The sequence below is a fragment of the Gouania willdenowi genome, chromosome 20 (genome assembly GCF_900634775.1).
Source record: "Gouania willdenowi chromosome 20, fGouWil2.1, whole genome shotgun sequence".
Taxonomy (NCBI): domain Eukaryota; kingdom Metazoa; phylum Chordata; class Actinopteri; order Blenniiformes; family Gobiesocidae; genus Gouania; species Gouania willdenowi.
This window is the reverse complement of record NC_041063.1, coordinates 16,181,902-16,209,848: the sequence shown is the minus strand read 5'-3', so window position 1 is coordinate 16,209,848 and position 27,947 is coordinate 16,181,902. Positions and strand designations below refer to the sequence as shown.

The 27,947-nt window shown below is 37.8% G+C and overlaps 2 protein-coding genes across 4 annotated transcripts; both read right to left on the bottom strand.

Moving 5' to 3' along the window:
* Positions 1-557: 557 nt before the first annotated feature.
* gyg1b (glycogenin 1b) lies at positions 558-16,552 on the bottom strand. Of its 3 annotated transcripts, XM_028435128.1 has the most exons (8): positions 16,399-16,552; positions 14,443-14,578; positions 14,158-14,332; positions 13,918-14,080; positions 7,152-7,278; positions 3,588-3,804; positions 1,545-1,583; positions 563-1,324 (listed from the first exon to the last, which is right to left on the bottom strand). In XM_028435128.1, exons 1-8 carry the CDS (start codon positions 16,403-16,405, stop codon positions 1,178-1,180), a joined length of 1,011 nt encoding a protein of 336 aa, XP_028290929.1. In that variant the 5' UTR covers positions 16,406-16,552; the 3' UTR covers positions 563-1,177. The 3 variants fall into 3 exon arrangements, with proteins under 3 accessions (XP_028290931.1, XP_028290930.1, XP_028290929.1); XM_028435130.1 differs by lacking the exon at positions 16,399-16,552 and having other exon boundaries at positions 558-1,324; positions 14,397-14,536; XM_028435129.1 differs by lacking the exon at positions 1,545-1,583 and having other exon boundaries at positions 559-1,324.
* A 2,802-nt stretch (positions 16,553-19,354) lies between these two features.
* cpb1 (carboxypeptidase B1 (tissue)) lies at positions 19,355-27,929 on the bottom strand. The gene is made up of 11 exons (XM_028434593.1): positions 27,845-27,929; positions 26,000-26,075; positions 25,794-25,918; positions 25,592-25,691; positions 25,412-25,513; positions 23,675-23,779; positions 23,479-23,589; positions 23,289-23,379; positions 21,504-21,706; positions 19,930-20,014; positions 19,355-19,735 (listed from the first exon to the last, which is right to left on the bottom strand). The coding sequence occupies exons 1-11, from the start codon at positions 27,907-27,909 to the stop codon at positions 19,548-19,550; spliced, it is 1,251 nt and encodes a 416-aa protein (XP_028290394.1). The 5' UTR covers positions 27,910-27,929; the 3' UTR covers positions 19,355-19,547.
* Between the last annotated feature and the right edge of the window lie 18 nt (positions 27,930-27,947).

The following is a 27,947-nucleotide window of genomic DNA, read 5'->3' as shown; positions in this document are numbered from 1 at the left end:
AAGAACACATGGTATGCAGTTAAAATCATGTCAAAACCTCACAAACACACAAAGCATGGTTTACTCACGCCCAACAATTCACAAAGTCAGTGCAGCTTGCAAACAAATGTGTTTTGTTTTCACAGATAAGAAATGTACCTATTAGACATACAAAGAAACATGCCTTTCAACAACAAAAAAGGACATTTCGTAGAAAGTTTACTGGTATTTTTGTGTGGATTTGCAAAGTAAACAAGTGCCAAAAGTCATGTGACAGTTTTTCATTGTAGACTAGTTTTCTTGTACTTGAGGGATTGTTTTTTCTGGTAATTGTATGGGTAAAATATGCTTTATTTGTTTTTTAAGCATGGTATATTTGTTTGATGTGTACATTTCTTATTTGCAAAACAAAATGCATAAGTTTGTGAATGTTTTGCATTTGCAAACCACATTGAGTTTGTTTTGTGTGTTTGTGATTTTGGCATGATTTAATTATTATATTTCAGAATTTTTCAAGACAAAAAATTCTAAGGGTAAGAAAAACCCTTTGCTTAAAGAAAAACCACAAATACAAATTCCAAGCTTAAAGTGATATTTTTAATGTTTTCCAAAAAACGACAACCAAAAAAAACATTTTCTGACTACAATCAACATGATGGTCAAAAATAAAGATGCAGGAAGTTAAAAACTGGTCAGCTGAAGGCAGTAGAGGGAGAAAGACAACACAGGACACTGACTGACACACTAAAGATCGAGTCATAATGCGTGTTTAAACTCAAACAGTATGTGACCAAGCTTTAAAAAGTGCTGTAAACATTTGCTAAACGTCCGTGTTGCACAAAAACTGTTTGTGTTCACACACAGAGATTGTAGTTGACTGTGTCGTAAAAAAAAATAATGTACACAAGAGTGACTGTCATTAGTTACACAGATAGAAAAATCCAGTTTGATGTGAAAGATAAAATCTGAAGTACCTTTTTTTTTTTTTTTTTTTTTTTTTATTTCACTATAGTCTAAAGACCATTTAAGCTTTTTATTATATTTCACTATTTTAGTTTGACTCTCTGGAGTACAAGGGGTTAGTGCTGGTGAAGAGAATTTTGACTCAGTAGACTAGAAGTCAGGTAGGAAGGATAGTGCAGGCTGCGGTGGCAGTTTCTGCTCGTGCACTAGACCTCGCATCACGTTCTCTTCTCTTTTATTTGAGAAAAGTGTCGAGCTTCCTCTTGATGTTGTCAAACGAGTCCATTCCCATGTAGTCGGCCTGACCTTGCTCCCATTTCTGCTTCCGCTCTTGTGAGGATGGCTGAGGCAGGGAGTGTGGGAGGGACAAGGTGCTTTCGCTCTGTGCACACACAGAAGAGCACAAACACAAAATGAGCGACGGAACACAGAGAGTTTGATGGATGTTGGCTTTAAAACTAAAAGCATATGTAGCCGATCCAAATTAATGGCCACAGCCAATCACACACGAAAGCTGGGACATTAGAGGAGGGAGCAGTAAACTGGGAGCAATGCAGGTCATGGCTGACTATGCTATGCAAACCAGTTGATCTCCTTCATACCTGTTCAATCTCAATTGTCATCATTTCACTGCACAGGAACTTTATGGGATGGTAGGAAGACAGAGAGGATGTTACATGAACTATGGACATGATATTTACACTATTTACATTGTTTTTGGAGTTATTAGCAGGGGTGCACATAACTTTATTTTGGTTTGTACCTCTGGGGAGCACCTCAGGTTGTTGCTTAGTGCTCACTTAGATAAACTTATAATCGGCACGACCGATTATATCTGCCAATATTGCGCATTTTTGAAAAACAATCGGTATCAGCTGTTTTTTCCCACTGATAGTCGATAAAATAAGTTTATTTTAAAACATTCTCCTTTGATAGTTAATAAATATACTATTGAAAGAAAATAGAATACATAAATTACATAAGGTATTTAATACATCTAAGGTTTTATTTGCATACTTAAAGGGCCCATGTTAGGCTAAATCTACTTTTCTGTGCTTTAGACATCATAAAGTGCTATTAGAGCTTCATACACACTCCAATTTGATGACACGTTCCCATTTCGACGACGAATTTGACGCGGCACTGAGCTGGAGAAGCCCCGCCTCCAGGAAGCTCTCTGCTGTGATTGACATGTAAACAGACACGCCCACAAAGGTGAGGATTTCAGCGTCCTTCGCGCAGTGCTATGTATGTATTTTCTACAGTCTATGTATGTACCGCCCCCACGCTCTGTCTCGTGTTTACAGAGCAGCATGAGCTCGGCTACGGAGTGGGTGGGTACGTCACTGTGCGGGGAGAGGAAGTCAGTGTCCTGTCTATAGACATGCCCACTCATGAATATTCATAAATAGGACTCAAATCAGCCTGTTTGTGTAGATTTGCTCAGAAAGTCACTTTTCAGAGGCTAAAACTCTGGAAAACAGGTGAGTTTGGGAAAATAAACTTCAAATACTATGTTTTTGGGTTTCTTAGAACAAATAAAGATGGGTGAAAAATAGCATGATATGAGATCTTTAAAGAGTAACTAAACCTCTGGTTTTTGCTGACCTGCCACTAGGGGGAAATTAAGCAGTTAAGACACGCCCAGTCTATACTATAAAATCGCCAAAGAACGATATATACTATGCTAACTTACTAGCTACTTAATACAAATGTATTCAGCAGAAAAAAGTGGTTATGGGTTTAGTTACTCTTTAACATCAAACAGACAGCGACAATAATAGTAGTATAATGAAGTCTAAAGTACGATTTACACGATCAGGAGTTTTGGGCTGATCACCAATCAGTGAGTTTTAAAAAAACGATCTCCGATCATATGAATTTAGGTTGGTTTTTTTTAGGCAGCAATAGCTTTGGCCCCCCCGCTCCAACCGAGAGACATTTTTGCAGTTTGCTCATAGGTTTTCACCTTTGTGCACAAATGTGAGTGAAATACAGTAATGTCACGTAAAGCAAACAACTCTTCGGTGTAAATGAGACATAACGAATTACAGCCGATCACATTAATTGCATAAAATGCAAAATATCGGCTGATCCGATGGAGCCGATCAGATCGGTGTAAAGCCTAGTCTAAAGTCTAAATATTCTATATTACACAGGCTCTATTAGAGGACTCAGTCTACTCTCTGCTCTGGAACTCAACATGATATTAAAATATGTCCAGACTTTATTCCGTTTCCTTTCACTCATTTCCCTCACCTCTTCCACTTAGTCTCTGCATAACTTGTGTTTCTTTCAATCCATTTTCTCCGTCTTTTCCTGTAGAATGTGCGATCAGAGCACTGGACGATGTCTGTAGCTCTATACGTGTGGCTGAAAAACTAAAACTAATCATCTCCCAAACAGAAGCCGACTCCTGTTGTTCACTTCTATTCATCCCTAAAACTTATTTGCACAAATGCACATTTCAATACTTGATCTTTTGCGGATTGGTCGCTTTGGTTGCACTTGCACCCCTGGTTATAAGCTAGCACATCATTTATATTCATAAGGAGGGAATGATTGATGAATGGAAGATGTAAGAAGTTTTTGGCTGATACATCAAAAAAGGGCATGTTTTGCTAGTTGATCAATGAATAGTTTACCTCGACGCATCCAGAGTGAAAAGTCTGGTCTCCGTACTGCTCGTGCAGCATAGGCACCACGCTGCTAGAATACAGCATCCACCATTCCAGTAAGTACGTGGGGTTGGAACTAACATCCTGCTCACTCCCTGAAATCTTTTTGGCTTTGGGGTCAAATGTGTAACTCCATGGCTTGGTCTTCCCCAGGAAATGCACCACTTTGGCATTACCACCAAATCTGGAAGATACAACAGAAAAAAAGAATGAGAGGGATAATGGATTGCTTACCAATGCTTCTACCCACTGTGTTTTTAACAGAATGACCAGAGTTTGGACTATGCACAGGCCAAATATCCTCTTTTCCAGATATTGGCAGTTATCTGGAGCAATGATCCTGATCATGGCACCATGATCATTTACACATTAAAGGCTAGGAAGAAATGTATAACAGTTTTATCAATTAATAACCATACAGTAGGTCTAAATGTGTAGACACTCCCATTTCCTTTGAAAGATTGCAATGAAATGCGCTATCTGGATCTGATCCGGAGGAATTGAGGAACCAACAAGACATAACCGAGACAAAGATGTGAATTTTCAAAATTTTGCCAATGATGAGATATAAGATTTTTTTTCTTTCTATTTTTGGTAACATTTTGGTCAAAATCCAGTACTTTTGATGTAATCCTGCTAACAGACAACAAACACATAAATGCCAGGGAAAATATTTATCGCCAAAGGAGGCGATAAATACACTAGAGGTCAAAAGTTTTAGAACACCCTAATTTTTCCAGTTATGTATTGCAATTCAAGTCTTGCAAGTCCATTGAATAGCTTACAAAGGTACAAAGGTAAGTACTGAACAGCCAGAGGTGAAAAAACCCCAAAAAAACCCCCAATAATTTCAGAATGATACAAAAAGGCCTTTTTCAGTGAACACGAAGTGGGTTAATAATTTAAAGCTGTTCTGCAGCAATGAAGGTTGGATCAGCCTTGAAAGCTGGTGCTACTAATTCTTACTGGTGTTATTTACAACCCCCTCTGTCTGCATAAAACCAGTGTTGGAACTTGGAACACACTGTGGTACCAGACCTTCATGAGCGTCATGTGAACAGTATTGTTCATGGATTCCATTATTTATTTTTCAACTGAAATTTCTTATTTGTTCTATGCTTTCATTTCAGAGAGCAATGACACAATAAAGTGAAAAACTGGGAAAAAGAGTGTCGTTTTTAATCTTTTGACCAGTAGTGTACTTAAATATGGATCATATAAAAACTGTCTGCCTGCGTCATTGCATTGGATTACCCTTTGATATAAATGAGCATTTATATATGTAAGCCTTTCACTTTAACGCATTAATTGTGATTATTAATTACAGGAAAAATTAACGTGCTTAAAAAAAATAACGCCATTAATCGCTTTTTTTGTAGCACTTCAAACAGCACGGAACCAATCTTATTTCAAGTGTTCCCGGTATACCCATAATACTGATGCACACACTACAATACAAGACGGTAGACTGCCGAGCTGCTCAGCTTCATTTGCGTTAATTTTGGTTTTTAAAAACACTGGATCAAAAACTAAAGCCTAGTTGTCTACAAATTGTGCAAGAAAGAGTTTGCCTTATCACCGGAGCTTTGCAGCCCCAACTACCACCTCAATGCTAAACATGTAGCAGCTAGCACGGACACTCGGACAGTGATAACTGCTACATGCTGCACGCCATGACTGACAAATGAACAAACTTACTGGATAAATATTATTATCTGAAGGAGAGAGAAAACAAGTTCAGTGTCAAAGTATTGTTATCGTTTATGACGTGCTAACTTATAGCACTACATATGACGTTTTATTTCACTTGCATTTTCTATTATTTGGAGATTGACAAAAGTACGCATCAATATGATACGTAGCCCTTGGGACTAGTTTCAAAGGCAGAGGAATGTAAATGGCTACGCCTGCATCTGTTGAGGGCATTTTTTTTTTTAGGAGTGATTAAAAGACATTCATTAATGAATTACAGAGCATGACTAATTAATCACACATTTTTAAAAAATCTTTTGACAGCACTAATATGATTTTCAGTAACTTTAACGTTCTTCTTTAAATTAGGTACTTCACACATTCCCAATCCACCTGTAGTACCGTCAAGGTCCACCAGGGGGCTGCAGCCCACACTTTAGGGACAAATGCACAAGACAGTAAATCAACACCGTTTGGAGGAGGTTACTTACAGGTACTAAATGTTGACGATTGCTACTAGTTAAATCATCAGCTGCTAGTTGCTTTGGAATCATGTACATTCTGTATTGTGTTTCCTCTTAAAAACATTGTAGTTTTGAAGATAAAAGGCCTGATAAGTAATACAAAACTGCATGTGTGCATAAATAAACCTGAATGTGCCTCTACAGGCAACTTCTATCACAGCGGGGGCCACATTATCAACATTCATGTCAGCATTTAGAATAATGACTAATGTGAGCATTAACACAGGAAAGAACGAGTTTTTATAGTACATTTGTGTATGTCTGTTGTTGTCTTGCCTGTTGTGATTGCATTTTGTGCATTTATGTTTTTCTTTTGTGTATTTTTCCTGTAAAATGTATGTTTTTTTTGAGTCATATTGTGTATTTTGTTGTAATTTTGAATGTTTTGTAGTATTGTTTGTGTATTTCTATTGTCATTTTGCATTTTTTGGAATCATTTTGTTTATTTCTATTGTCGTTTTGCGTTTTTGTTAGTACTGTGGGTTTGCAGAGTCATTTTTGTGTTTTTCTTGTCTTTTTGTGTACTTTTGTATATTTCTTTGTCATTTCGTGTATTTTTGTTGTTGTTTTTTGTTATTTGGAGTAATTTTGTGGATTACTGTAGTTGTTTTATTCATTTTTGTAGTAGTTTTGTGTGTTTTTGGAGTATTTTCTGTGTTTTTCTTGTCTTTTACTGTATTTTCCTGCAATGTTGTAATTCTTTGTATTTTTTTAATGTATTCTTGCTTTTCTTTTGTGTATTTTCATACATGTCATTTTGTATGTTTACTTTGGGGGCCTCATGAAATTAGACAGAGGCACTGCTGTTGGTAACCACAAACAAGACAGAGGTGCTAATCATACCCGTCAGTCTGCTGTGGACACCGTGTATACCAAAAACTCTGAGTGCGTGTTAATGAGCCTGTTTCTATGAGGGGCGATGTGTTGAGGCAAACATGCAGCGAGGATGGGAGGGGAGTGGGCTTAAGACACTGCACAAAGAGCAATGCTTGAGGGAAACATAAAAGAGCTCTAAATAAAGTTGCTCTATTTTAAGGCTCACATCAGCTGTTGGAGGCTGAGGGTGGATATCCAAGCTAAGGCTGAAGCCCTGCTGGAGCACGCTCAAGCTCAGCTGTGGGAATCTCACTGCTCATCGCTCTCGAAACCTGATGTCATTCCGAATTGTGGCGAAACGTTCATGTGATTAGGAGTCAACTTACACTTTGGCTTTAATTTTAACACCTGATTTCAGTCTCTTGGAGAGACTGCAGTAGTTTCCTAAGTGTGTAAGCATTGAGAAAGCGTCACTGCAGTGACTTGGTGAATGACTTACTGTTTGAAGGCTGGAAGGTATGTGTAGATAGCTATGCTGCTGAGGTTGTAAATGAAGGGGAGGTGTTTAGCGATATCAGCTGTTGCCCAGTCGCTGAAGTAGCCGTTTAATACTCCCTGGTCCCCTCCTGCAGGAGAAAAACACCAATAGCATTACAATCAAAAGCCTGTAAACCTACGGAAAGCTGAACACTGGGTATCTACACTGAACACTGACAAGTTAATTTGTATTCTACATACTTAAAAACTATATTTTGCATATTCACAACCCTGAATTCCAAATATTGAAATTTTAATGATTTTTGTTGATTTAATTTTTTACCCTTAATTTATCATTTTTCATTCAAATATCAAGAAAAACAGAAAATACATTATGGAATGGAAATATTTTCAAAGATACAAGAACAATATGGCAAATGCTTATAAGGCTAATGAGGTTAGTTTAAACCAATCTTTCTTAATGCTTGTAATATTTCAGCTTCTATTATTGTTACAGTATATCCACTTCGTCCAGAGAAGAGCTGTAGCATCATATAGCTACCATTAGCTAAAGTCAGAATACAGGAAAAGCTTTTTTTTTTTAACTTATTCCTACATACGTGTGTGTACAATACATTGAACTAAGACATTTGATTTGAAAGTCCTGTGCAAAGTTGTGTGGTCGGTGAACAATAGGCTCCGAGCAATGAGGAGACAAAAGGTTACGGCACAATGTATAGAACATTCCTGTCATATGATAGCCAACTGTTCAGTGATGGAAATATATCAAACCTTTGTAACACTTAGACATCACTGCGGTTATTTACATCTGACAATGATACAGTATATCGCTAGACATAGGTGCAATAACATGTAATACTTTGGAGTTCACATTCAGCTAAAACAACACATGATGAGTTTTAGTATGAAGCCTGTAAGAAGACTTCTTCACTCTTTGGTAATGAACAATACTTTATGATTTAATCCACGTATAAACCTACTCGTAACCCTAGAACATGGACAATCACTCTTTAGGACATACTTTAAGAAAAGGTAATGGTTTCTCTTAACTTTATACACATCCAGGCCAGTCTTATTGTCAGTATTTCAGCATGTGCTTACGGTTTGTTACTGATAGTGCTATACATCTTTAATCGTGACACATGTACCATTGTATGATTGAAATCACTGTTTTCTTTTTAATAAATTAGATTTTAGTGCTAGGTTGCATACAGTACATCTACTGTGGCCTTATTTCACTTCTTTAAAGTGCAATAAAACAGTTTACGTTAGACATTGCTGTGGTTTGGAAAGACTTGTCAAGTTTTTTTTTTTTTTTAAAAAGAAGAAATCAATGCATGCTTTAAAAGTGGTCAAACAAATCCCTGCTGTATTTACCTAACACCCAATCTAAAATAAGATAAGCAAACACAAGTGTGTGCATACGTTGCTCTTTTCTTGCACTAGTGTTGTAAAGGAACATTTGCTCATTTCTCAACTGCACTCAAGTTGCGCGAGGCCTGTCGGGTCTAACTGAAGGCCCTTAATTCATGGTGACTTTGGCTCATTTAAAACTGAGGTGCTCATTTCATGAAGCTGACTTTCATAATCTCAAAGCTGTGGATGGGGCTGCAGAGATGGGCTTTTATGGCTAGTTAGTTAAAGCTGAAATACAGAAACACAACCTGAAATACATATTGTATGTTACATCTTTTGTTCTCAGATCCACAAAACAAAAGATTAAAATCAAGGGGAACTTTTGATATGCAACATCATGGTTCCTACTCGCTGGTAATGTAACAAGTCACCAAACTGGCACAAGTTTAGCAATCGAGAGTTACAACATAACACATGATCAACTCTGGACTGAACCATCTGCAAAACAGCAGAACACTGCAGTACACAATAGCATACAGAGCTGATGTTTGTTTGGGCTCGTAACCTCTCCTCCCGAGGAATACTGAAACACAATATTGAACTGAGTGTATTCATTTTGCGGGAATGAGCAGAGGTCCTCAAGAATGTACATTTAAACCCTGCCAGTTTGTTTTGGCATCATATGACACTGGGGGCCACTGGGTTCAACCACTTGTTTTCTTGTTTTTTTCTCCAAAGAGCTGCACTGTATACAGAGCTGAAGACACAGGTCAGGCTTTTCCACGTAAGAGAGTGGAAGTGAAATGCCAAAAGGTCAAAGTAACTTCAACACATGCTCCAGTGCACATGAAAGGATCATCCATGGCTATAAATAAGACTGGTTCCGCACTAGACTAGACTACCATCAGACGCACAGAGGCTAGCCTAAGCATCACGTTGAATCGTCGGCTTGAGAAAAAGGAAATGAAACAACAGTAAAGGCTGAAGAACTTGTAACTAATCATGGACTATGAGACTATTAGACTAATGAATGGTATACTATGTTTTGTGTGAGCTTGTGACGTGTACATTTCATGCCCAAAAATACCATTGTAACCACAATGAGTTGGCACTTAAAAGCTTTGGCTCATTTAAGCTAACTAATTGGTTTATTCCCCCCAGACTCCACCATGAGGAATCTCTTTCACATGAGAATAAAAGCGTGTCTTTCAACGTTCCAAAGAATCAATGTCAAAAACGAGAACAAACAGTAGTACCGCTACGTTGACCCATAAACTACATCCTGTTTTCTTTCTTTGTGTAGTGAAAGTTTCGAGGTCATTTGAGGAGAACAAAGGAATTTTTCTCGATGTTCACATTTTCTTCAACCATCTCGGATTCTTCAACAGATTAGGTGAGCCCTTTGCTAAAGCTAATTGGATGAGAAGCAGCAGAGGTTAGAATACCTTATTACAAGTAGTAGTATTTACTGTATCTAAGTATGTAGAGCAGGGATGTCGAAGTCATTTTAGTTCACGGGCCAAATACGGAGCAGTTTGATCTCAAGTGGGCCACAAAACAAGTAATTTCAACATTATTGTGCCCTAGTTTTGACTTCTACATTTACATAAAATACTAAATATGTAAGAAACAACCATATCTATGCAATAAGTGATAGATATCGGCCTCAACAGGATTTTAACTTTAAATTTCCTTGATTTTGTACCAATTTCTTTTTAACCCTGTGTAACTTTTGGCCAATAGAGGTGCTAGAAATGTAACTTTTGGACACTTTGTGGCCACGAGCGCCGCAGCACTGTCACAAAAATCAACAAACAGTCAGTCGGGCCAGCCTTCCTTGTCTTTTGATTGTGTATGCAGACAATAGTTGACCTGTTGGTTGAAGAGAGATCACTCATTATTAAAGAAAAGTCAAGTTAGTTTTATGTAAGTAGGAATCTGTTGCTTGTGCGAAATTCCTGATGGTGCGTTCACACCGAACGCGACTGAAGTGACTGAAGCGATTAGGTTACATTCAAATCAAGTTATCCCCCCTCAAGCGGCGTGACTTGCGTGATTTGAGCGTCTAGGTCAAACGCGACCTCAGAAGCAGTTTTAAACTTTTTGCTTGCTTCGGCCATGACCAGGAGTCAATCAGGTGGAAAAATAGTAGCAAAAGCCTTAGCTGAGCTCCATGAGTATATCAGAGCCTGTGATCACGTGACTGTCATAAAGTGATTCATTCTCCAGGTCACATGACCTGGCCAATGATGGTCCGTCTTCTCCAAACTTACATGGGCGGTATTTAAAGAGGGCAGCTCCGCTCGGAGCATTGATACTGTCGAGCGCAGTATATTAGCCTGAGGAATCATTTAAAATAACTCATATGTGTCAACTCTTTAGGTTACAAAGTCCACGGTGTGGCTTTAAGGGAAATATGTCATATTTTGAGGAAAATTGGAGGCTTTAGTAAGAATTTTTAGTTTTTTTTCAACGATTTAATATTAAAATGACTACAACAATGTGATACAAGTCCCTGCAAATATGGTTGAGTCTAATTTACACAATGATTCATGTTTTCTCTGTAATTATTACTTTCTCCAGCGGGCCGAAATGGATTTGGCCGCTGGGCCATGAGTTTGACAAATACAATGCAAAGGCAATGTTACATCTATTGATATAGTTACTCGATAGAAGCAGCATCAGGAGTTTATTATGATAGCAGTGAAAATAAAATAAAAAAAGATCTCAAGTAAAATAAAAGACAAGTATTATAAAATAAGTATCGGATGAGATGAGGAATTTGTGTTTCTGTATCTGAAAGATTCACAACTAAAAATCTAAATTTAAACCTGTGAAAAAGAGTAAAGCTACTGGCAGCAGTGTTACAGAGCTCTCACCCTATGCCATATATATATATATATATATATATATATATATATACACACATGTATATATTTGCTACCAAGAATGAATCTCCTGTCTAAGCTCAAGTCAAGTCCTTGGGTGTCTGTTTCTATCATGTTTAAAAACCTTGTTTTGCCCCTTTGGTATAGGTTAAAGTGGTAAACATGTTATATATGACCAACAGGAGCCACTCCTCTCAGAAGAGCTTTTCACTGAACCTGACACAGAGCCAAATATGTGACCACAATTCAGTTACAGTTGACAGAGATGATATGGTGAATGTCAAACAGTGCTCAGGCCAAAACAGGGCCTCTCAAATTTACCCGTCACCCCACCCTGAGGAGCCCCTGAGAATAACTCAGCAGAGCCTGAAAGTCTCTAACTGGAAGGCCTTGTGTCCCAGCATTGGGTTTGAAGAAGTCCGACTCCTCACTTAGATAAACATGCTTCATTTACCATCACGTTACAGAGAACGCTATGTTACAGAGCATATGAACACATGATTGTGACTTGATATGAGGGATGGGCGTGTTTGGGATTTATTTTTAAATATTCTGGATAGTGGCATATGGAGTTATGTTGATCATATGTTGTTGGGTTAAGTTCTGTTGGAGCTGTTTTTCAGCTGGCAGCATGTTTCGTTTCTTAGTCTTGTCTTTTTCTGTTGGTAATGGATTCCTGTCGGTGTCTTTGCACCCTGTCTTGTCAGCATCTGTGTGCTGTGAGAGTGATGAGGCTACCTGCTGTTTTCCACTCGGGTGTGCAGGACAAAATAAACAGATTTCACGTTCTGAAACGTAAAGTCAATTCGACACAGAAAAGGCAATCTGACTTGTTTATTTAAAAAAAAAAAAAGGCCCTAACATGCTTCACATGCGCTTTTTGGGACAATGTTGCACTTGTTTTTCACAAGAGAAGGGTGGTTGAATGTCTATAAAATGTGACAAATATTTCCATTTCTGCCGATAATCCCGTTTAAAAATTCTTGTTCCGTGTTATGGTTTATTCTGTGATAGATAGATACGTCACAGCAGAAGCATCTACAATCACACAGATGCTCTGGGTTTTAATTACTGCTAGTTGGCATTAATTATTTGTTTTACAAATAGTGTTTTGGGACCATCTCATGCATTTTCATGGTATTTTTCCCCATTACACAGGTGAGTGAGGGTCTAGCTTTGCGGCTAAGTCTTTGTGCTAACGCTGTGTTTGTGACGTAATTGATTTCAGCGTAACCTTTTTTCAAAATCATTTGAAACATAAAATGCAACAGCAGTTTAGTCTATTAGACCGATTTAACATGTCTGGTATGATTTCGGGAAGTTTAATAGCAAGTAAAGACATCTAAACAGGGAAAGATGCTCAAGCGGAGATGGGTAAATCCTGAAACATAATTTGGGAAAATTTGTAAGATAATCGGATTCCCCGAGGTTTGTCTTATCTCCTAATCGGGCTCCGTCATGACCTATAGGTGTGTCTTATCGCAGAGTGTTTGATCGTTGTGTGTCGGTACCTCTCTAGTCGTATCAGACGCCTGCTTTGGTCACTTTGGGTTTTTAAAATACTTTCATTGGTCAAGCTTATTTTCCGATTATTATTTTTTTTTCTTTGTGATTTTTATCACCAAAACATGACAGAATGACAAAAAAAATTGGAGAAAACCAGATGAAAAACAGCCCCAACAAAAATTGAACCGTCAACTTATGAATAACGAGATGGAAATGAACTGGATGCGCCACTAACCCTACTACTCAAACACATTAAACATGAATCCCAAACACACTCATTACCCACTTTGTGTCAGATGGAAGGAATAAAAGCTCTTTGGAAATAATATTTCATCTTGTAAGACATTAAACTATCTGTAATCAACAAATGTATCAAATATACTGTGTGATTATTGATTGGTAGTTCGGTTTAAAAATTCTCATTCTTTACCAATGTCCTATCAAACCTAAATCTATTCTTTTCTTTCCTACTTTTGTACAATCTGGCTATAATGTTCCCAAACATGCTTGTCTGATTCGGCCAATTTGGTCAATGTCCTCCAAGTGATATTTAGTGCAGCGATTCTCAACTGGTGGGTCGCGGACCTGTACTGGGTGGGTTGCGGACAGTTGGTCAAAAATCAACAAATACTGTCTCTCATGGTGGACTTGTCTTATTTAGAATTTTGAGAAAGCATGCTGTGAAATGCATGTTGAATATATAGATTTATGTTTTAAAAAAGATATGTGTTTTTTCAACAGCTATTTTTGAACAACTAAATTTGTTTGGCTGAATTCTAATGGGTTGTGATTAAATGACTGCGGCTAAATGTGGGTCCCAGTGCGAGACCAGTTGAGAACCCCTGATTTAGTGCATAACGTTATGAAACAATCTAATTTCTGGGATTGTTAGAGTTTCTATAACATTTGAAAAACATTGGATTTCATTGACATATTGAGAAAGACAAAATATTTTGAAAAGGCCTATTATGTTGGTTAAAGGAAGTCAAGAAAAAAGGAGGAAACGTGCTCTCTTACCATCAAAGCTACCGTGTTCTGTACAAAACTCAAGCAGTTTGCCATAAGTTTCAATCGAGGGACGATAAACAAACACGCCTGAGTTAAAGCAGTCGGGCCAACCAGGGTCCGGAGCAGCCGACAGTTCCTCTCTGTCAAACAGCTCGTCTATATTTGAAAGCACCTACAAATTCGGACAAAAAACAAAGTCATGGAGAGTAATGTGCGTCAAGCTTCCACAGAGCAGGAAAACACACGTACCAGAGTGTCTGCGTCCATGAAAACACATTTGGAGTAATGCGTGAGGGTCCAGCAGTGGAGTTTGGTGAAAGTGACGCCCAAATCAGGCCTTTTCATCATGGCTAAGTGCGCCGCGTCGCCGCTGTCCAACACATCCACCACCCGCACCTCATCGTAGATCCGTTTCAGCACACACCTAAAGAATCACAACAATAACAAATGAGCTCACATCAACCAGAGGCTCCAAATTAAGCTCTGACATGGGTCAGTCATGTTGCATCACTGGTAGCAGCTCGCGTTTCGTACTGGCATGGGTCTGACACTTGTGGACCGATGAGCACCACCAGCTTTTTGGATGTGTTGTGGTTCCGCAGGGACTTGCCCAGAACCATGGCGCCACGAGCGTAGTTGTCATTGGTAGCCAACGTAACAAAGGCCTGATCTAGAGAGATGGAAACAAACACAAATGGAAGAAATGATGTCGGACAGAATTACAGCAACTTTCTGAGCACAATTTAAGACTTTAACAAACTGCAACTGAAAGTAAGACTTCACTTTACTGTAGAGGATGCACATCTTTAAAGTGTATTGTATTTACAGTGCGGTGACGTCTCTGTAAACCGCCTTTGACAACCGGAGGGGGGGAAAATATATCAGTTACCTGCCAAGTCATGTTTTAGCACAATGACTCGCCTGTGAGTGGGCATGAAGTCATCATGGCAGTAGCACTCTATGAACCCCATGTGGAGCTGGAACTCAGTCATTAGCCTTTTAATAAATGTTTTTTATGATGGATGGGAGTTTCAGGTTTGGTTTGAACCATTTAACGGAACGAATTTTGGCCTGAATTACAAAGGCGTTATTTTTACCAGTGGTTCTCAAACTTTTTTGGCTCAAGTACCTCCTTTCTCTTATTTCTGAATCCATGTATCCCCTTTGTCCGACTGCAACATTTTGCTTTGAAAACTATTTAAAAACAACCATAGAGCATAGAACCTATAGTCTTGTTTTATTTTATTTATTTTTTTAAAATAATAATAATTCAAAAATCTTTTTCAATTTATCAGAAATTTCAGGCGACCCCACATTGGGTCCTGGCCTCAAGGTTGAAAAACACTGATTTAGTGGCTCCTGAATAGATTTATTTCTATAGTTTTTATCATTTCAGGTCATATCACGCCTGGCGTGGGACCAAAACTGACACTTTATTTGTTAATTTTCCACTCTCTCTCTTTCTCAAGTACCCCATGAAGTGCCATCACGTACACGTACCCCCATTTGAGAAACACTGTTTTATACAATTTATTTATAGTTAAGTATGTTATATAAATAATAAATAGAGTTGATCCAATCTTTTAATTGAGAAATAAAAACAATAACGATGCCTGGCCAACTCTTTTTTCTATCTATATTATTTCTTCTTTTTCCTTGTATACTTTGAAATATAGTTCACATCTGCAGACTGCAAAGCAAAAAACAAAAACACTACCAACTTTAACAACATAACGACCAAGACCTGGCCAACATTGGAACATTGGGTTTGCACAGTCTGTACTTGATTTTGATTTTCTATAACTAAATGCTATTTGGGAATGAACAATGGGGGCCATTACTGGAGCTCGCCAAGAAACGTCCTCCCAGTCAGCAGCAGTACCACACCTCCTCCCTCTCACGCCCCTTCTTCAATTGGTAGAAACAGGGCTGTACATTTTGTGCATAACTTTACATGACTGGTGCACAGAGAAGGAAACCAATCCAACCTGAAGGGGTTTAATGGTTTAGATTGGAAAGTTTTTTTTTAGTGATATTAGACTTTATGGGAGTTTTCTAAACAAGCTCCAATGTCATGAAATGGTTACATTTTGCGAAATTAAATAAATAAATAAAAAACACTACATTTAAAAAAAAAAAAAACATGCAATTGTATCTATTGACAGTTACATAACAATTAATAACAGTTCTGAATCATGTCTGCCATCCACGGTCATAATAACCCTGTTGAAATCCAACACAAACTGAACATTGTGTGATTTGGAGCCACTGTTTGCCACTTACATAACAAACCTTAAACAAACAAAATATTCTATTTCTAATCTAAGCCCTCAATGAACTTTCAAAATAAAAGCCACGCGCTCGCCCGAAGGGTTAATGACCCCCCAAAAATAAATAAATAAAAAGTTTGCTGCGGTGGAGTAAAGAAAATGACAGTCGTCAAATTTCGACTCTTTTTAAAGTAAAAAAGTAGTTTTAAATGATACATACCAGCCATGACGGAGGAGAAAGTCGAAGCTACGAGGTAGCCCGGACTTTTAGGGGAGTGTTGGCGTGGAGAAAAGGACCGAGGACACGCGCTGACGAGGATTTATACCACTGACAGCAGCCACGGACCACGTCACGTGACCAGCTACACACCCACCCACCCGCTGTCTGCACGAGCTGTTAGAAATTCCAACTGTATCCACAAATACAATTATAAACTTCAAATACATTGAGCATTAGAAGCCTTTAATACGTCTTATATAAAACACAGGAGGCCTATTAGCGGGTCCCAGAGCCTTGACATGCGCGTGCACGCAGGCCATTATCAGTGCGCAGCCTTGACATTTATAAAGACCAAAGCTTTGCTGTTCTTCACTGGTGGTGATGACAATAGTAAATGCGATGGATCGTGTGATGCCCTTTTTGCTCTCAGTTCAGGGACAAGATGTTCTCCTTTTAACATGATGTAAAATGTCGCCATCTGGCGGAATTATGACGGCATTGTCAGCAAAAAAACAAACAAACAAACAAACAAAAAAAAAAAACTACTACCAGTACAGTGTTTTTCAACCTTGGGGTCGGGAACCCATGTAGAGTTGCCTGGAGTTTAAATGGGTTCACTTAAAGTGTCTAGTGATTATGAAAACAATAGTAGTAATTGCAGATTTTTAGATTATCATTCTTTTTCAAATTAAATTAACGCAATTTTGTCAAATGTAAATATTGTTCTAATTTTATTTAAAATGCAATAATAATAAGAAAAAAAAACAAACATCTGAGCTGATGCAATTTTTCAATTATGCACAATTCTTACAAAAGTCAGTAAAGATAAAATCATATAAATAAGTGATAATAGTAAGCAATAAAAGACTATTGCATAGGCCTATACATGGACAAGCATATACAGTTCTCCTGTTCTTGTTTCCCATGTTCTTTGTGACTATTCTTCCATGTTCTCTTTAGACGGGATGATACTGTGAAAAACGCTCTATATACTGACTTTAGTGTGGATACATACTGTTTCTATAGGTATCTTGCGATGTGGCCCTTGAAGCTAAACCTCTGCTCTTTGGAAGGTTTTCCAGTTATTCAGACTGATAAGCTTTGTAAAAGACTGTTTACCAAAACTCTACTGTGTGGAGGTTAAACAATATTCCTGTTCTCATGTTTTAAAATGAATTGAAAAAAGAAAACGGGCCTAAAAGATTAAGAAAAATGAAAAAAAGGCAATCTATGTTAGCACTTTCATTTATTTTAATTTTTTTTTATGACAAGATAATCTATGGATATTCTTAATTTCAGAATTGCCCAAACTTCACAAATAAATTAGGTACCTTGTCAAAAATATTGATCCAGTTGTTTAGCTGTAAATCATGCAATCTTAATATTTGAGTCCAGTTTTACATAAAAGCGATATTTAACCCTTTACATGAATGCACTTTAGATAATCTTTAGAGTCATATGAACTTTTAGCATTCAAATAGCACACACATTATTCCTTTTTATGCCCAATGTTGCATTTAACACGTGTTTAACGCTTCTGTTATATGTTTTAAAATAATAGTATATTCGTCTAAGAGAGGTTTCCAATGAAAACAACAAGTTGTCTCAATGCCACTACATGTATGAATACAGGTTATAGATAAGAATATGTGGGCATCGCCAATTTAGAGCGTTTACGTTCTATGGTGATGTCACGTCAGGATTATTCTTTGTATTTCCACTCCCATAGAGAGTCTATGGAGAGATAGCATTTTGATCTGATATCTTAGCGCCTAGTTACATGTCATCAAGTTCCGTGGACGTTATGACATTATTCCTAAGACTCGGTCGGCGGATTTTGATGTCGAACTACTTAAATTACCCATCATTCCTATTCGTAAAGTTTACAAATATACCAATTTTTCAGTTGAGCCGTCTATGAAATGTGTGTTTTGTATCCCTTAAGGGCAGTGGTTCCCAATCTTTTTTGTCTCATGTTGCATTTTTGTGAAATCATGTGTACTGTGTCACTTTGGTTCAAAACATTGGTTCCCCAAGGCTGAATCTACATTTTTTTTTTTAAATGGGTGGAATTTATTAAAAAATTGTGATTACTTCAATAGTAAGAAAATACAGTCTCCTTTGTAAAATGTTGCTAATTATTGTCTCCTATTGTCAGAAGTGTGATTAAATGGTCTCGACAGCATAAAATAATCCTCTTTCAATAAATGAGAAGAAAATATAGTATTTTATTGCGCAATAGTAATATAGTAGTGTTAGTTAGTGGTGAATTTATCCACAATGAGCCCAAAAATGAACTATGAGCATTTCCTGATATTTTTTTTAATCAATTGTTTTATCTTACCCCCCTGCAATGTGCTCCTGTAACCCTAGGGGTACACGTACCCCTGTTTGGGAACCACTGCTTTAGGACTAAGGCTTAGAAAGAACCTTCTAAAATATTAAAAAGCTGTTCCTCGGGGTTAACCTCTGTATTATTTGCCCAATAGTACCAGGGTAGCTGGATGTCCTACGGCCCTTTGGCTCATTTCTTTTCCACACCGAGGCAGATGCTTGAAGACACTGCCAAGAATCACTCAGAGGCTCTAACATGCTGAGTCGCTGCCTGGACTGAGTCTCACCCTGTCAGTGTCCACTGCTGCCTGGATCTGAGCCATTTAAACAAGTGCAATCTCCAAGGTTCAAGCTCAAGGGTGACATTTTGAAAAGACTCTTAACATGCTTAATAACACTGAATTGTTTGCGCTTCTAGACTGAAGTGCACTCTACAGAAGTTAAGCTGATATTCTGGTGTGAGTACAGAAGGTTGTTTGACCTATTAGTAATGGGCTATAAAGTGTTAGCTTCATTCTCTTTGTTGTACGTCGCCGTTTTGTTGTTATTTTCACCCAAATAGCAAAAAGCTCGGTAAACCCCACGTTATATTGTTATATACACATAAAAAATTGATTCAGCATGTGGTAACGGATCATTGATTTTATTGTTTGTACTCATCTTGACTTTCCGTCAAGCACTGGGAGGAAACATGACGGGTGGTGCCCGTATCCATGGATACGGACAGGGAGCAGCTAAGAGGGTGAGGGGCTTTGTGGGCTGGTACAGAGGATTTGAGTTGGCAGGGGTCTTGGCAGTTCTTTCTTTCTTTTTTTTCAGTAGATGTTCTTCCGCACGTAGGCGGCGATGTACTTGACGGCCAGCATGGTCTCCTCACACGTGGGCTTGATCTGAGACTCAGGCAGCAGGAAGCCGTAACGACCAGTGTCGCGCAACTCAAAGGTGTAGGAATATTTCACTCCCAGGTCGTAGGCCCAATCATCTGAGCCTCCAGCAGCGGGGTCTATGGAGAGATAAAGAGAGGGGGGGTTACTCAGGGATGATTTGGGACACAAATTCTGCTTCTGGGGGGATGCAACCACAACCACAACCACTCCTCTGCTTGGGATACTTGATTGCCTTTTGTTGTCTGTAAAGGCCTCATCCCTCCAAACGTTTCTTTTCAATAATACACAATCATGTTTAGGCTGCACTTACAGATGGTTGTGGCTCCAGGTCCACTAGTGTAGCGAGTGCCGTACAGACTACGGAGAGCAGCCGAGGCTCCCTGAGCAACCTGCATCTGCACAAAGAGCAAAGAAATCATTGGTATTTTCAAACTACATATTATTGACATATTTAAAACAGACTGAACTCCTCACAGCAAAGAAAATGTGTTTACTCTTACTTAACAAAATAATATAGTTATATAATAATAATAATAAATAAGGCATGATGCTAAACAAGTGAAGCTTGCAGTTTTGTGATCCTAAAGACAAAATTGGTAAATATTTTCATTACTGATAAACATTAAGATTTATTAAGAAACCTAAGATTTTAGGTTATCTAATTATTATTTATTTATTTTAAATGTATTTATTTATTATTTATGTATTTTTGTATTTATTTTATATTTTACAATTTTCATTGGTTTTGAATGCATTTTCACCTTTTTTTTTGCACTTTTACCAATTATTTTAATAGCTCTTATCTTTTATTATTATTATTATTATTATTATTATTATTATTATTATTATTATTATTATTATTATTATTATTATTATTATTATTATTATTGTTTACACACTTATAGGTAATTTTGAGCACAGTCAAAATCAAATACTTGTAATTTTTTTTTTTTTTTGACCAAATATGTAAGTAAAAATATTGGTTTTTACTTTTATTTAAAAAAAAAAAAAATCAAGTGTTTTGTAATATTTAACATTTTAGAATCAATATTCGTTATTAGTATTTATATCATTATTATGTGTTTGATATCTGAGTAAACATGTTGTGTTTTATAGAAAAAGAGGAAATTGGGATATAGATTTTGGTTTTCTGTGTGGATAAGAAGAACATACTGTAGGTAGGGTTAAAGATTCATCCTTAGATTCTTAAAAAACAGAACTGTGAGCAATGCAGCCTCGTGTTCGTCTGTACGGCTTCAAATCAAAAACATTCTGATGGATTTTACACATTAGAGAAAAAAGATTCAGGAAATGAAACCCTGTGAGAAATGCATGAGCAGGAAATGACATTCGAGGATGGGCAGATGAATTGACGGCGTTCCTTTGTTTGGCACAGAGCAAGTAATAGAGAAGCAGAGATGTGCGAGCGTGTGAGTGTTAACTGCACAGCCCTCAGACACCCTGGTGAGAGGTAAAAGAGGCATGAGAATGAGGGAGCAAATGATTTACAGCAGTGTGGCTTTTAGATAAGAGTCACCCAGTGATTGGACTGGTTGAGATCTTAATGAATATTACTTTACTACAATTACAATCAGCCCCTTTTTGTGGTTTTCACAGCTATGTGATGTAAAAACATAAAAGTTAAGGCTACTCAATTTGCTTCATGCTATCAATCATATATTTTATCTGATCTCTGTGTAAAGAGCCAGTTTGATCTTAACAATCTAATATATTAAACAATTCTGCTAGGATTATTTTATGAGTCTCAAATGCTTTCAGAGTGCTGCAGCACTCCAGCGAGGCATGTAACACTGCTATGAAGCACAATTATATGTCCTTTGTGATTGTACACCGATTCCTGGACGGTATTAGAGGCGGACTGACCAGCTCGCTGTGGTGTTGGGCCAGATCGTAGGTATAGGAGTAAGGGAAGAGCAGGAGCTGGGAGTAGGAGTGGATGGTGATGTAGGCCTTGATGATGGCCTTGTTCCTGCGGATGAAGTTGGCCACGTTCTTGACCTCGATCTCAGACTCAGGAGAGTAGCCACAGAAGGTGTCGCTGCAGGGGTTGCTGGAAGCTCCGAGGGCTGCAATGGAAAGGCATTGCTGAGTCGGCATTGGTTTGGTTTGTTTTGTTTAGTTGCAAGTTATTTTTTGTTTCCACCCCCCCACCCAAAAAAAATGTGGCCAACAAAGCATTGATATCTCTTACAGCCTTTGCTTTAGAAAAATAAACTCTGACATAATTTCCACTTCAATTCATCACCAATGAATCTTTTATCTTAATTCCAGTAAGTTCATTTAGTGTTTTTTCATGTCAAAGTTTTGTTTATTTAGTTTGACCATGCCCAGAAAAAACTCAAAGGGAAACATGAAAACCATCAGAAAATGCTTTGATGTTTTCTTTATGAGTTGTAGGGTCACATAGAGACATATCACCTCTGAGGAAGACTCGCAGTTAACCAAATTTTAACATATACTTTCATCTTAAGTTGCCGGTTTACCATGTATTTTCATAAAGATTGTAGGTATAATACTTTAATGTGTGTAAACCTCCGCCAAGTTTAGAGGTGCAAAGTGACAAGCAGGCGGTGCTGTATAACTGGCCTAACATCCACTTATGTTCCAAAACTTTTTCTGAATACTGTCTCCTGGGGTTGGGTACTATATCAATATTTAAGATACGTTGAGTTTTGTATTTTGGCAATATTTAAAATTACAATATCGCCTATATCAATATTCATATTTTTTATAGCTTATTTTGTATCAAAATACTTGTTTAAGGAGTCGCTGCTTTCACTACTTCTCAGAAGAGCTTGAAAAGCACAGTTAGATGGATTTCCAAGTACGTCCTAACCCAGGCCTACCCCTACACAAGCCACACTACAGAACTCACTCACACATGCTGTCTCTTGGAGGAGAAAAAGCCACATTATGCTTGTGTTTGTTAATGAATGTGCCTGTGTGGTATTTTACATCAGCAGATTTAACCCAGAATTGTTTTTCTGGTCAGACCTAATTTGAATTGAAATTATCAAGATTTATATTGCATATCTGAGAAAAAATATTGAGATATGAGTTTCTGTCCATAGCGCCCAGTCCTTCTGTATCCACAAGACCTGCCGGATCATCTCCAAGATCAAACTCGTTCTTCCTTTTCTCACCAAACTTTATTTAAATCTGTTCATAACTTTTTGAATAATCATTGCTCGAGAACTTCTCCCGTAAACTGTATCTACAGTACCTTCCGGATCATCTCCGAACTCAAACTCATTCTTCCTTTTGACATTGTCTATCAACTCGCCAAACTTTATTTAAATCCATTGAGAACTTTTTGACTAGCGGACGGACGCCAGTGAAAACATTACCTCCTTGGCAGAGGTAAAGACAGATAGTGGGTCCACTCATCTGCTTTCTAGCATGTGGCTCACATGAAAAAGAGGAGTGGTTTTTGGCGTGGGTTAAAGGCTTTGAAGGAAGCCATGTGTCGGACAGGTGTTCAACAGGCTGGGAAGCTTTGTAACTTACAGCGCTATCGTCTCTGTGTTTGGAGGATGGGATTCATACTGTGGAATAATAAAGTCTACTTGTTTGAGGTCTATATCATAGCCTGCAGCTGTGAAAATGCAACGTGAAATGATTGTTACTTTATATTCTTAGTGCACTTACTGCACCAGCCAGCGTTGAAGTTCCTGTTGGGATCAGCACCGATGCAGCTGGATCCAGATTTCCTAGAGCGAGTCTTTCTCCACATCCTGCTCTATAGTTCCCAAAGAAACAGAACAAATGTGCATTACACATTTACATTCAACCAACGCTTTATAATCAAAAGCTATTAACGCTGTAGATGTTAACATACGCCCTTGTGGGTGTAGTCATAGCCGTCAATGTTGAAGACGGGGAGAACGTAGACATCCATCTGGTTGAGGAGGCTGGTCATCTGGGCGTCGCTGCCGTAGGTGGACAGAGCCTGGGCAGGAGTTTTTTATTCAGGAGTTTAATCAGACAAAGCCTGAGAAAAACATCCACAATGCTTTGCAATTACTCTTATTTACCTCTTTAACAAACCACTGACAGAAAGCAGGAGAGATCCACTCCCTAGCATGGATTCCACAGTCCATGAAGATGGCAGGCTTGCTGGAGCTGGACTTCTTACCAAGCTGTTATTGTAAAGAAATAAAGTCAAAATCATCCAAATGAATGATTTACGTCAGAGATGGGCAACTTCAATCAGAGCGGAGAGCCACAAAAATGTGATTGTCTGATTCGAGGGCCACATTATCAACATTCATTTAGTATCTACTAATAAAAGCCAGAAAGGTCTGTGTGTGTGTGTGTGTGCGTGTGTGTGTGTGGAGCGAATATCTCCGGAATCACACTACAATGGCAACAAAAAACAATAATTATACAAAAAATGCACAGAAAGACAACTGAAAGATACAAAAATACACATAAATTGGTAAAACAAAAAACTAAACAATATTTATACAAAAAGTACTCAAAACTACAACAGAAATGCACAAAAATATACAAAAAGGCTCCAAAAACACACAAAATGACTCCAACAAACATAAATTACAGAAAATTACACCAAACAACAACACAAATATGAAAATGACTCAAAATACACAAATCTAAATATTTATACAAAAATGCACAAAATGACAACAGAAATGCACAAAGCTACACCAAAAAAGATTTAAAAAAAATACACAAAATTAGTCCAGAATCACACTACAATGGCAATAAAAAACAATAATTATACAAAAAATGCACAAAAACACAACAGAAAGATACAAAAATGCACAAAAACACAACAGAAAGATACAAAAATACACAAAATGACTCCTAAAAACATACATTACATAAAAATACATGAAACAAAAAAAATAAAAATGAGTAAAAAAATCAAACACATTTATCGTGCGCATGTCCCATAGGTCAAAGTATTAAACCAGGGAAACTGCACACACTATTTTACTTTGCACCCGCAAATGTACCCATTTATAACACTAAAGTATTACACCTCTTTGTACATCCAATCTTCAAACACATACTCATTTGGCCATAATTGACAACTCTACTTAAGCTCCCACTATATGAATACATACTGTACTTCTGACGAACACTGTACTAGTTTAGAATAAAGACCAATCTGAGCATGAATTAGTCTTTTTTAGTCCTATTGTGTGAGTTTTCTGAGTTTTTACATTTCGTGAGTTTTTAATTTATTTTTATCTATTTTCTTGTCAATATAAAACATTTTTGTTGCCTTTTTGAGTGTTTTTCCAAGTTATTGTGTGTTTTTGTTATATATTTTGTGTTATTGTTGTCTTTTTTTCTGTCATTTTGTGCAATTTCATTGGCATTTTGCGTGTCTTTGAAGTCCTTTTGTATATGTTGTTGTTTTTGTAGTCAATTTGTGTTCAAGTGGTTGTTTAGTGTGTCTTTATTATCATTTTGTGTACTTTAGTTGACATTTTGTGCCTTTTGCTGTCATTTTCAATTTTTCTGGAGCTTTGTGTGTTATGTTGGGCTTCATATTACTTCCAGCTTCATTAATTATAATTTTGTTTTGGGGGCCACACAAAATCATCTGCCAGTTTCATATGTCTGATTTACGTTGTTAGAATCAGCGATAATTTTACTGACTAAAGACTTTTGTCATAGTTTTTGTCAACAACAGTTTTTCAAGTGACAATGACGAGAAAAAAAAAATGACATACCAAAACGACATCAAAATCTCCACCGATTTGAATAGATATTAGTATTTGAGTTTAATCTTGAATTACCTTCAGAAGAGTCATGGGGCGACCCTCGTATGTGTTTCCAATAACCTGCTTGCTAATCAGATTAGGGTTGGAGGAGGAAATGGAGGCAATCCAGGACTGGATCTGAAATTGAATATGAACTGAAATTATGAAATCGTTCAGTTGAATGATTGAGTTTGGGTGTGTAGTTGTCAATCTTACGTCATTCCAGTTGTTGTACTTGGTGTAGCTGTGTGCTCTGGGAGTGGGTCCACCGTCAGCCTGACCATCGACGGCTACCTGAACATCCTCGATGAGAACGCTGAGGACGATGGATGTACAATGTCATCATCATTGCTCATTCCCCCTACGTTTTAAATATTCAAACTCAGTTCCTGGTGAAAAAAAAGTTGCAGTGACTCACTCATGTTCCATATCATTCTGATCCAGAATGGTGAAAACAATGTTCAGGTACTGGGCAGGTACATGGATGTCCACATCCATGTCAATAGTCACCAGCTCAGCTCCTTCAGGGCTCCAGAAGTCAACCTGCAGGGGGCGCCAAATACTCACAGTTGAGTATTGAACTGTTTGAGAAGCTATTTATATTTACTGTGTGAGCAGTTATACCTCGATGTTCTTAGCCAGATCCTTGATGAGGGTCACATGTTCATCAAGCACAGGCTTCAGACGGAACACCTTGTCTCTGTATGAAACAAAAAAAAAACCAAACGCTTCTTCATATTTTAGGTGAAGTTTGCAGCATATGAGAAAACATGGCAATAGTACAGTATATACATATTTAAAAAAAAAAATTTAAATTTCTAATACACATTAAGGCAATTGGCAGTTATGTTTTTGAATACAAGTATTGTGGTACAAATAATTACTAAAATGGAAACAATTATGACAGCGTTGACCAAAAGGTCTTCAAAAAATGTATATAATTAGGAGGTATTTTTCTGAATAGAACAATCTAAGGGAATGGAACAAAATAATTTATTCAATGTGCTTTACATATTTAAAAGTGCAAAAGAGCTCATTCTGTGTTGTGACATGAACCAAAGCCTGGCTGAAATGTATCAAATATTCTGTTGAAGGTTAAAGGCAAGCTGCAATATGTAGAATTGTGAGACTTGTGTGGAATCAACCACCCTCCTCCCTCCCTTCTCTGTTTCAAATTCACCGGCATCCTCGTGAATGCACACAACTGTGTAGCTCTTTGCGGCTTTATTTTTTTAATCAATAGCATCTCGTGACCAATCTCGGGACTTTGTCTTGTGTTATCAGAGTTTTCTGATGTTTTAGAGACGTGAAAGCACATATCGCTCTCTAGTTACTGTCCACCTGCTGTCGTGAGCCCCTCCCCCGCCACAAAGCCAGAGGTCAGAGCAGACGCACACCACTCCACTTCCAGACCATAGACTGTAAAAAGGATGGACGGGACAAGCTCCCCGGTGGAGTGAAGCTTTTATATTTAGAGCTCCCCCTGCTGACTGGCTGCAGTATAGGTCATAGGACCTCCGTGGCGTTCAGTTGCTTCTCCACGACGGTCTTCCTTTTTTTTGGGTTGCTTTGCCATCTAACCGTTGTGCCTAACTTTTTCCTGCTAGAACGTCCGCCATTGCACTTTTACTACTGATGGAACTTGAATGCACATTGGCTTCAGTTGAGCAGCCATTAGTAACGCCCCAAAACAGCTCATGGAGCACTGTAGATATATCTCTGATTGGCTGAAAAGGAGCATCACGCTTCTTGTTTTCTAAAGACTAAATACAGAGCCAAGAGAAGGTGCAGAGGTCCAGTGTCCTCTCAGAACACATTGAATTACAATATGCTCAAAGGTTGGTATGAAATTTTGACCAAATGAAGCCAAAACAAAACTTACGATACATACTGCAGATTTAAGACTTGACTCAGTTGGTTGAAGACCACCTTCTCAATGATCTTAGCCAGGAAAATAAGTTTGACAATTGGTCTATAATTTACCAGTAGGCATCTAGTGTTTTATTTTTTAACACAGGCTTCGCAGCAGCTATTTTCAGGGATTTTGTTACAGTGTCTGAATGGAATTGACTGTTTTTCTGGCACAAATCAGTTTCAAGTGACTTTGCAACAGTTTTAAAGAAGTTTTATGACTTTGTGTCAAGGCAGCAAGTTGTTAAGCTAATTTAGAAGCTTAAGTGTCATAATCACACACTCCCAACTGGAATTATTTGAATTACATTACTATAAGGTATTGGTGAAATTAGACTCTGTGAAAACAATGTTAGTGTTGCTTCATAGAATAGTTTGCATGTTATGGCATTAATGCTCTCCTATAGATTCTGCAATACCTGATTAGTATCAAAATCATTTTCTTGACTTAGAAATTATTTACCATACTTTTTTTTATAAAACTATCAAAAGCTGTCAATAATATACTGCCATATACTGTAATGTCTGCTTAGATTTAAAAAAAAAGTAAAGGTTTACCCTTCATAGCGAGTAACGTCGGCCAGGGCAACAGCCACCAATCCAAAAAACAGGAGGACCTTCATGTTGGCAGTGAGGTTGGCCCCACAGGTTGAGACCCCTT